The 11232-nt window shown below is 42.6% G+C and overlaps 1 protein-coding gene across 2 annotated transcripts in view; it reads left to right on the plus strand.

The window, feature by feature from the left end:
- nkd2b (NKD inhibitor of WNT signaling pathway 2b) overlaps window positions 1–10437 on the plus strand; it is a 29621-nt gene extending 19184 nt beyond the window's left edge. The window contains exons 4-10 of one of the 2 annotated variants that reach the window (XM_033639828.2): window positions 3751–3811; window positions 4374–4501; window positions 6912–7007; window positions 7142–7283; window positions 8142–8199; window positions 8322–8449; window positions 9048–10437. In XM_033639828.2, coding sequence (XP_033495719.1) covers window positions 3751–3811; window positions 4374–4501; window positions 6912–7007; window positions 7142–7283; window positions 8142–8199; window positions 8322–8449; window positions 9048–9667 — 1233 coding nt within the window. In that variant the 3' untranslated portion in view covers window positions 9668–10437. The remainder of the gene's footprint in view (window positions 1–3750; window positions 3812–4373; window positions 4502–6911; window positions 7008–7141; window positions 7284–8141; window positions 8200–8321; window positions 8450–9047) is intronic. The other variant, XM_033639829.2, reaches the window with a different exon arrangement.
- The last annotated feature ends 795 nt before the right edge of the window (window positions 10438–11232 follow it).

The raw sequence follows: 11232 nt of genomic DNA on the forward strand, positions 1-11232 counted from the left end.
ACTGGCCTTCGCTCTTTAGCTCCCCATATTTTCAGCCCCTTCCCCCTTCTCTCCACCCCTCATCTCTTTTACTCTGCCTCTCTTCAGTGTAACCGCTCACATCTGGTTTTGAGTCAAGGCCAGGTTGGTTTCTTCTGGAATGGAGGGCTTTTATTTCTCAATGGCCCCACTCCCTCTCCAGTTTCATTCTGTGGTGAAGAGTATGCAGTTTGTTTACAAACTGGTGTTCCTTTCTTTATATTGATTCTACTCAATCCCCATTTTCATCATCGGGGAACCCCACAATCATCCCCAATTTATGGCCGGTAGGAGAGGGAATGCTTGTTGGCTGGTGGTCGTCAAGGCTTTCCTGTGGCGCCCTCCAAAGTGTCAGTTCCAGGTGACTTTTGTATTTCTAGAAACTGTGTACATCCTGGAGAACTCCCACTGTTTGCCGCATAGTGTTTGTCTCCCAAGACACTCTGTGTCTTGAATCAAGGAAATAACTATTTTATTTAATTGTTGGTCTGGTTTGGACAAAGAACTGCACGGTACGATACACAGGCGAAAAGAAGAGACACAAACATGAAATAAATTGAAAGTTGTCACACCTACTGTACTGCTAACGTTGTTTTTAAACTAATCACACTTTTATATAAAAAAATAAGCTATCTGAAGTATTTCAGAAAACCACACAAGCATCCAGAGAGTATTCTGTGTGTTTTTTTAGCATATGTTTGTACTTGGATACGCATCCAGACATCTGATCAAGTTGCCATATTTCATACCCCGAGGCCAGAGGAACTGTGTAAACAATCTTCATGTTAGCCTCCACTGTTTTTGAAGATGGGATTTTCAAAATCACTTGTGCATCGTGTGAAGAATGGACTAAAAGAAGCGTGTGTACTTATATTTAGGGGGTGAGCTATAGAAGGGGGGGATGTGAGAACAAAGATGCGCAGTGTTTTCCAGCGGGAGGATGGGTGGTAGGCAGGCAGCGAGAGAGAGACTGCTGGGGGATGTCTGATGTCACCTGGTAGGGAGCTATGAAAGCTTCCCCTGGTTACCCTATCCCACATAAAAGTCTGGCAGTAGGCTGAGGCTTTAGGGAAGCTTGGCAGAACTGCTGCATTAAACAGGAACAAACATCACACACCTCTCTGTCTCTTATGTCAAGGCGCCTGGGAGTCAGAACCTGTTTACATGGAACACTGTCAGTGCATATTTTCAAGCACCTTTTTTTTAAAGGCAGTGGAGATCTAATACCTTATCATTTCCCTGTCATTCTTGTCGAAGCGTCCACCCCACACATGCAGTTTTCCATCTGTCTCCCCTAATATCACACACACTGTGTAGATGTGTATATTACAGGCTTCAGGTGTACACCACCGGTGGAAAACACTTTGCTCTAAAATGCTAACACATTTTGCGCACCCTGCAGAGCTGTTTGTGATCTGATAGTGAAAGAATGAGAGCAGCTAGATGCCAGAAAGCAGTTAATTACACATGTGGTGGGCAGATTTGAGCCCAACACCGTGGGCGATGTGGATGGAGATGCCATGTGTTTAGACGTTAAACTGCAGACTGCGGTCGGACCCAGCCTGCTCTCTCATTAGCTCCCCCGATGGATGTAATGAGCATGGAGGTGGTGGTGGTGGTGGTGGTGGTGAGGGGAGAGCCATGTGTTCAACACAAGCCCTGCTGGTCCCCTCCTCATGCACTCAGCAAGACGTCTCCTGATATCAGGATTTTAATTAGAGACGAGATTCACTTTTGGCAGCTGGTTGATTGACTCGTTTCATTATATTTAACGCTGAATCCTGTCTTTCATTTAGAGGTGCTCATACCTTGCTCTGCACCCTCATGGGAAGGAGGATAAGAAGAATCAATGGTTGTCTTTGATGTTCCTCTGAGCTGCAGAACAGTGTGTCTGTGTGAACTCCCTCTTCCTTACATACTGCCCTTCATTAAGGGACTGAGGTACAAAGAGGGGAGATAAAAGCATCCAGAGCAGAAAGGAAACAACAACTTGGCTGCAGAAACCACAAAAGATGGAAACTGTGTGTGTGTGTGTTTTTGCTTGGGTATGCACACATACACTCATCTGTTTTCTAGCGTGTGTATTTGGTGATTAAAGACTGCAGCTTGTTTGGGGCCCAGGGAGCAGTACCAGTTGTCTCCACCTTTCCCAGAAGCCTTCCAGATTCTGTAAAAAAAAAAAAACACCTCCACCTCTCCCACTGAGCTCACAGGGACCGGCGTACGCAATAGATAGGCCATATCTCCCCTTTAACAAACCACATCCTCCTCTTCTTCTTCTCCTCTTATCTGCTTCTCTCCTCTCCCATCTTTGTTCCTCTTATCTTCCCTCCTTTTCCCCTTTGTGCCCTCTTTCCTCTGCTCTGTTCTTTCTCTTTTATTCATCCCGCTTACTTCCTGCCCCTCTCCTGTTTCCCTCTCCCCAAGGCCCGACTCCCATACTCCCATTCTTTTCGCTGTTTTCTCTCAATGTCTCCGGTGGCCAATTTGCAGGGGGTGTCCGAGCCATGACCCTGAGACTCAAGCGGCTCCCCCCGTCAGTGGTGAAGGTCAGGACCAGATTACAGGCTGGAGGTATCATCCTCTGAAGTGAGGAATAATCACGGGCTCTGAGATTGTTAAATAGAACCACAGGCCCTGGCGCTGTCATTACTCTGAGAAAGAGGGGAAGGGGAAGGGGAATAAGGGGGGCTCGTTCACCTAAACGCATGCAGATGTTCCGACTCTTGCTTGAGCCCCGGCTCTGTTGAAGGTACATGGAGTTCTTTTGTTTTCAAGCATCTATCTGTTTTTTATTTGTCTCGTTTCACTGGGCCCCCTTGATTCAATCTGGTGGGATTTTATTTCAAAGTGTATGTGGAGCAGCTTAGAGGACTGAGATGACGTAAATAAGATGAATCATTTGTTGTTTAAATACTTGTGGTTTAGGGGCTGTGCTGCACTTAATTTTCATTGTTTCCACAATCCAGTTGTAATTAAAGAATGGCTGTGTGTGTGTGTGCACACACACATGGAGACCCTGTTGCCTTTGCCTCAGTGTGCCTCGGCATTAGCACATGTGTGGGATGGTTGTGAACACATTGTGGTTCTGTTTTATGCAGGATATAGATTATTCACATATGACAGCACAGCCCCCCCCCCCTCTTCCACTCCTTTGTCCTGCTTTTGTTTTATGGCCATGGAATTGTGTATTTAATCAGTCCCATCCTATCTGTATGGAAATTTCCATCTGGCAATTATTCTCCATTCAAAATAAATACACACACGTTGCTGAGAGCTCATTGTGAGGTTTGTTTTACATAAAGTCTTTTTTTAATGAGAAATACAACAAAATCTTTCCCCTAAACTCCGGGCTGCTTCCATCAAACTCTCCTCGCTGGGTTCCATGTCAAACAGGATGAGAATAAACAGGTTGGCTAAGAGTGAGAGAGAGCTGAGACGATGAAGTGCATTATGGGTTTTTTGATGGATGTGAGGGGTCCGTTTGAAGGGCTTGGAGGAATCTTGAAAGCTTGGCTCTGGCTGCGCTCACTGCGTCCCAGACAGTGAAACACAATAAGCGTGCAGATGTTCAAAGTGTTTGGCCGCGCTGGAGCCTCCAGTCTTCTCCTCTCATCTGAGTAGGAAATGCTTTAGCTGGAACTGTTTGTTTTCTCTGTGTCTGTGGTCTGAACTGTAGATTCACTTACATCTCTAACACTTCCCCCCTCCTTATTTCTCTCCTTGTCCCAGGAGTTTCCAAATGGTGAGCTGAAGGAAGGACAATTCACAGATCAACACTGTCCCCTAGAGGGTAGGTTGAGAAAGATGTCTTCTCAGTCATTGATGAGCTTTATGCTGAAATAATACCTGAATATTTTATGCTGCTGAAAACAGATCTGACCTCATATGACAGATGAGCATGTATGTGCTATTAGTATGTATGATTCTATAAATTAAACAAGCCCAACACTGGTGCAGTGAGATGTGTGTGATAACACTGTTTGCATTTATTATTTAAAGACACTTGCATGTTCAATTTACAAAAGTAGCAAATCCAATATCAAGTAGGACTGCGACAGTATGAGATTTCCAGGATAGGATAATCATCTCATAAATATTGTGGTGTATTTCATGCTGTGCTGGTATTACAGCATTACAGAAATATTTGAAACTTGAAACCATTTTTAAATTAAAGTATTCTCCATTCAGTTGCATTTTTTTCAATACCGTAGATAAGCAAATGTACACGGTATGATAACCGTCACCAGTTCAAGATTTTCTTTGGAAGTGTAGCTAGTGAGCCACACAAAATGTTGCCCAATTTTTCTATAGTTTTTTGTGTCTAACTTGAACATGTCGTCCTGTGTTGACAGTGGTTCTTCCTCCAGAGAAGGCAGAGGGCTGTGAGAGCTACCTGCAGTACCTGCACTCAGAGGATGGAGAGCGGGAGATACTTCGAGACTCGACCAAAGCTCCGGGGAAGAAACGCATCAGTCTGGACGTAAGTAGTTACGTAAATTGACAGCATTGTAATGCTGTAATGTGGTTTAACTCTCAATTACAGTACAACACACATTTTTATAACATGAATAAGACAACAACGGGGTGGCATAGGGACTCATCTTGGAGCAAAACTAGGGTTCCATGTCTGACCTGGGCCTGTTCTTCTGGAGGGAGCCTGTCCAGCCAACTTTGGCAAAAACATCCAGCTTCAGTGTGTTGGACTAGGACTGGATATTGGTACTTGATTCATTTCAAGGAATACTATGCAGGATTTTCCGAAAAATAAATGTATAGACTCATACAAAATCCCTCTTAATCATCACTAATGACGCACTAGTAATGTGTGGCAATGTATTCAACTGCAGAGACCCTGCCCTCTGCCTGTATTGTCTTATTTTCTTCTTATTTTGTTGTTGGGGATGTTTCTGGGCACAGCCTGCAGGTGAGGTCGGGACTTTATAAAAAGGTAGCAACCAGGTGCCAGACCGTAAGCAGCACATATCTAAGAGAAAGCGATGAAAATTGCAAACACAGTGCTGAAAAAATGCAAATATAGCAAGGTGAAATGCCCAGCAGAGTGAATCTAGGGTTGGTTTTCACTTTCTCTTTTCCTGACGATACTTTTTTACAAACAAAAACAACAATTCCTGTATAGTAAACCTGGCAGGTATTGATGAAAATAACCCATTACTAAGTAGCAGTAGCAGAAACTCCTCCAGTCAAACAATACCTGCATTTGCTTCTCTCTGTACCCAGATCTAGGACAAAAAAAACCCAAAACACTGCAAGTGTTCTTTGGTTTAATGCGACGTGTGATCAGCCCACCACCGCAGCCGCAACAACCCATACACTCTGTAGTGTGGAGAAGTCGAGCACGCTGTGTTTGACTGAGTTGGAAGTGCAGCATGCTGAGATGCCAACAAAACATTCAAAAGTATGACTATATTACATGCCTGTTATGTCTGGTTGCTTTTAAAGCAACTGAACGCTTCCACTGACATAATGGGTATCGAATGAAGAAGAAAAAGAAAGGTATTAAATAAGTACTCTATTGTTATCTGTATCACTTTAAGGTTACTGGTATTGGTATTAATATCCTAATTTTTTAAATGATACAGAGCCATAACTGGAACTCTAGATTACCTATTATTAATGGGGGGTTTGTATCTGTGTTAGCTCTGTGGTGGGCTGTGAATTTGAACTTGGAAAAAAGGCTCAAGCATTGTGCGAGAGACGGTAAATGAAATTAAAGGGTTGCCTTATGGGACAGGATTTTCTGGGGTCAGAAAGAGGTCTCTCCGAAGCCATTTACTAAGAGCCAAGAGAACTGGGTGTTAAACATGTTTTGTGTTCCAGTGAGTGAAAATGATTTAAACATAGGTTAGAAAATAAATGCATGGTGTGTAACCTCTAGCCTAGTCACAGCTGTACGCCTTCACCCTGTGCACAGAACATCTGTATGTTGACACTGCTCCAGACCATATCCTGATTGAATTTAGGGACCAATAAATAGAATAAATAGATTGTAATGTTTAGACTTGCGTGTTTTAAAGAACGGCTTGGATCTGCCCTTTGGTGATCACTCCTGGTTATGTGAGCTGAGGAGATATTATAGAACCATAAAGGGCTGCTTCTCTCCCTGGGGTCTCCTCCCTTGTAAATGCACACTGCCTTTCACACAGTGTCAGCTCTCCACCGTGCCTGCAGCAGGGCCTGTATTCCAGATGTTTATTTTTCCAATTATGGCCATGTTACTAGATACATCTGAATCAAAGTTACTGCCAAAAAGTTGTAACTGAGAGTAGAGGTTGCGCTCATTTTTCCTGGAAGAAGGTAGTAATACAAGGTCATAGTGGTCGGGCCTGCCATGCTGACTTATTCCTCTGTGTTTCCCCAACACAAGGGAGATGCAGCTGAATGGATCCTGCTGAGAAGGGATCTGTTTATGTGTTGAAAACCTGAATTTGAGCTGGCCTCTGCTGCATTCCTCTTAAGATGTATGATTCATAAAAAAACGAAATTTTAGCGTCCAACACTTTTTTTCTTTTGTGCAGGGAAAGGCAGTGGGTAAATTTGCTGATAAAGTAAATGCTCATTCACGCAAGGTTTGATTGTGATCAGAGGCAATAGCTTCACGAATCCCTCTTGTTCCCTAAAAACCCTAGCAGTATGAAGAAAACAACACTCATTACCTTTTGAAAAAAGTTTATGAATCACACAGCATCTGAGACCATTAAATCATACATTAAGATGTACTTTGCTGCCCCCTGTTGTCATTAAGGCTGCTTTGTTTTGTCTTTCACAAACTGTAGAAGTATTATGTCTTTACTTATTTTTGAAAAAAAGATGTAGCGTAAAACCTTCCAGTTGTTTATGTGTATTAACTGTGGCCATGTTTGTATCCACAGGACCTGGAGTGTGACGTTTCTGTGGAGGATGACAACCGTCAGGAGTGGATCTTCACGCTTTATGACTTTGACAACAGCGGGAAAGTTACAAAAGATGTGTGTTCATCCTTTTTCTCTTCTATCTGTGCTCCCTGATGTGCCATGTCTTCTTAATATTGACAGTCTTCTCTTTTTATGTATTATTCTCTCGACTACAAACTGTACTAATTGTGTTTTATGTGTCACTCTAGGACATGTCCAGTCTGATGCACACCATCTATGACGTGGTGGATGCCTCTGTGAATCACTCCTGCCATAATAAGAGCAAGACTCTGCGTGTCAAACTCACCGTCACTCCAGAGCCCAGGTGCCACAGAAGAGAAACAGGGACAGGTGAGAATCCTTAGTGCTTATTTGTCTTAGTGGCAGCTCTGGTCTTTAGTGAGCAGTCAACCAGTGTAGCTATTACTGCAATCTCTTCTTATGACTATTTGTGGTGACAGCAGTGGCTGGAGGCACTATGCTTTTGGGTTGTTCATTTTTATATTCGTGCTTCAGTCTTGTGAACGTGATATCTGAGCACCTTCAGGGGATTTGCTCAAATTTGGCACAAACGTCCACTTTGACTCAAGAATGAACTGATTAGTTTTGGTGGTCAAAGGTCACTGTGACCTCACAAAACATGTTTTTAGCTGTAACTCAAGAATTCATGCACTAATTATGATTTAAAAAATTATATAAATGTCTAGTAGGATAAAATAATGAAGTGATCATTTTATATCCAAAAGGTCAAAGGTCAGCTTCACTGTGACATCATTATTTTCTGCAAAAACACTTTTCTGGCCATTAGTTGACTCCATATCTCAGATACAGAAGGGGAGACATTTGGTCAGATACAGAATTGGTGACAATAATCTCGAGTGCCCACCTTGAAACTGTGCTGATTGTATAAATGTTTTGTGTTGCTGGGTTGCAGATGTGTCATTGCAGCACCCTCCATTTTTTGAAGCTTTGTCTACTGTCATGGCTACATATGAATCTGGACAGATGTGGATGTTAACTGCAACTTCACTGAGACATACAAATTATAGTTGTGTTCAGACTGTTCCTCTGTTCACTATAACCAATTCATAGTCTTCAAATATTTCTGGACTTGCCAAATACATGAAATACAAAGAAAGACTTGCCTGTTATGGGTCTGTAAAACAGCTAAAGTATGGAGTTTTGAGTTCTCATACTTTCCCTCTTCAGATCGCTGTCACCAAGAGGAGGGGCGTTCAGCTGACAAGCGGCTGTCCTCCTATGTCAGGTCAGTACACACCAAGCATACTTTGCTGAGAGACTCACCTGCGTGTATTGTAATAATTCTTGTAGTTTAATTGTGCAAATAATGAACAGTCTTCTAATCATGAGGGTTGGGCTCATTTTTAGCAGCAAAGGGCAGAGCAATGAGGTGCCGGCCAGCGAGGGTCAGCATTACTGTGTGGATGAGAACACGGAGAGAAGGAATCATTACCTGGACCTGGCTGGTATCGAGAACTACACCTCCAGATTTGATGGTAAGGGTCTTTATATTGTGTTTTCCAGCTTGGTTGTTGTTGTAGACTCGAATTGCAACGCTCAAAGAAATTATTTGGTCTATTTGGTCAGGTTTATGTATCTCAGTTACATATAAGATTTCCATCCAATGGAGTCAAGTAATTCTAACAAAAAACCCCCACAATTTATGCAATTAAATCAAAGTGATCAAATAGACTTGGAATTTATGTAACTGTGACTCACAGAATTAATCTAATTCACCTTATGTTTTTTTTTAATCAGTTTATGTAATTACTGGTTATAAATTTGATGTATTTCAAATATGTTGATGAACATTGTTTTTTAAGTACTTACAATTTATTAACAGTAATTAAATGAACTTTATTAAGTAAGTTGGGTGAATTCTATGAGCTATTGTTACATAAATTCTTACAGTTTATTCATCTCAATTTTTTATGCATTTTAAATATATAAACCTGGATAAACAGACCAAATGATTTCTTAAAGTGAATGGTTAAAAAAGATACTATGGGGATGCTGAGGGAAAACATAAATTCAAAGTTTTATGTATCGTATTTCTATAAACTACTGACGCTGTGTCTTTTGCCCGTCCCACAGGAATCACCCCTCCCCAGGAGGCTCATGTTCGCAGCTCCCAGAGCCAGAGTCAGAGCCGCTCACGCTCCCAGGAACCAGAAACCCAAGTGGTTCACCAGCGGCGCTCACAAGTCATCAGCGACAGCTACAACCCAACAGAGTCTCGAAGCAAGGGCACACAGTTCGTCAAATCTCCCAAAGGAACCTATAAGGGAGGCGGAGGGAATAACGGGGGCAGCGGAGGTGGCAAATCCACTAAATGTCACGGCTACCACCCGCCTCTGCAAAGCATGCTGCACAGTGGCAACACAGCAGGACATGGGGGTCAAGATGTGTACCACTTGCCGCACCAAACCCAACCCTCCGGCCACCACCAGCACCCTTTGCAATACAGTCACAGCAAACGCCTGAGGGCAAAAGCCCGAGAGGCCATGTCCCCATCCAAAACCCCGCTATCCCCTCAGTCCCACCCCCAGCAACAGCCCCCTGTGCCCTCTGTACTGCCAAGCCTGGAGAGAGAGCAGGCATCCGGCCCCCCTGGGAGCCCAGGGTTTGTGGTTCCTGTGGTCCAGCGTCATGAGCACCACCATCACCATGAACACCACCACCACCACCACTACCACCATTACCATCAGACATGACCGCGCTCAGTGTGCAGTGACTCAAGCTGTACAGGACCAACCACAACCAACCACACCAGTCTGAAGGACTCAACGTCATCCCACGAGAGTGTTTCGCACTCTGTCCAGGATCTTTTTACTCTCTTCTTGCAAGCTATACAGATATATCCTGAGATTAGATGTACTGGGGAATCCTGTAGTATGACGGCTCATGATATTGGAACGGAAAGGTGTTTTTTGAAGTTATTGTGTAATAACAAAAGATGTGTGGCACGGGTTTAAAGTTTTTATAGATTTTCTGCTGGGACTGCTGCGATCACGTTCAGTAAGGGTACAGATGCCACAAAGGAACAGATCAGAGAACTTTACGTGAGACATCCTTCCCTCCTGATGCTATTGGTTTGACGTCCCCAGAAGCTATATGTCAGAGTAGGTGTGTTGTTCTGTGTGAGACCTTTCCAAAACATGGATCTCAGGTGTAAAGGTGCTGCTGCTCTCAAGCTTTTCACAGAGGCTTCTTCCTCTGGGAGGCCTGATGTGGACTGAGGGGTTTCCTGTTTGGGGGGTGGGAACGAGGGGGTTAGGGCGAGGGTGGGGGGAGTATAAAATCACCACTGCCAGTTTTAATGCAAAAATATCTTGCTATATGTATAAAAAAAAATCTATATATGTAAACACATTTTACTGTATAATTATTATACTGTATATGCATATTTCATCATGGGTATAATTATGCATATATGTATTTTGTCTTTTATATATTTTAATAAACGTTATATAGTTCATTTATATTACTGCAGCCACAGTTTGTTTCTTTCAGCTCATAAAACACTTGATTATGGTGTGTCTGCTGCCATCGTGTGGATAGAAAAAAAACAGCAACCACTTAGTATAATATTATTTGTTGAGAATTAACATTAAATAATCATATTATTATTATTAAAAATAAAACACAATTGCAGTTGAAGAGTAGATAAAAAATATTCTTATTTTAATTTGATTTTTTTTTTTTCTTTTTTGTCTCAAACAAATTGGTTTGCAATCCAAACAAAGCGTGGACAAACGCTGCTCCCTTCCAACATCCACAAAAATTAATTAAAAACACAAGGCAGCTTTTTTGCCTGGAAGGCCCTGGTGAGCTAAATCAAGGCAACGACCCTTTTATGTCAGCCAGCTTCCTGATGAGGTTGGCTGGAACATCCTCCAAGACAGTGGGAGGGGCGTTACATTATTTAGTCAGGTTGATTATCCTGGATTTATTAAGGAGATGAAGAACGGGCAATTAAAGTGTTCAAGGTTGGAGACAGACAGATGATCTTGGCCTGCAGCACCAGCAACTGAAAAGCACTAAATTACTATCAGCTACATAAATATACTGTGGGAGCAGCAGCAACTGTCTACCAGTAATACAAATGTACAAATGTAGTGCTTTTACAGTTACCAGATGGTGTGTGATTGTCTGGCCACAAAAGAGACTAAAACAGAAAGGCCTTACTTTTGAAGGCAGAAGTGTCTCACAGGTTTGTATACTTCTCTCTGAAACTGAGCATTGGCTGTTTTGGTAAACCATATCTTCTCTAATATGT

This window comes from Epinephelus lanceolatus, chromosome 10 (genome assembly GCF_041903045.1).
Source record: "Epinephelus lanceolatus isolate andai-2023 chromosome 10, ASM4190304v1, whole genome shotgun sequence".
Classification (NCBI taxonomy): Eukaryota; Metazoa; Chordata; class Actinopteri; order Perciformes; family Serranidae; genus Epinephelus; species Epinephelus lanceolatus.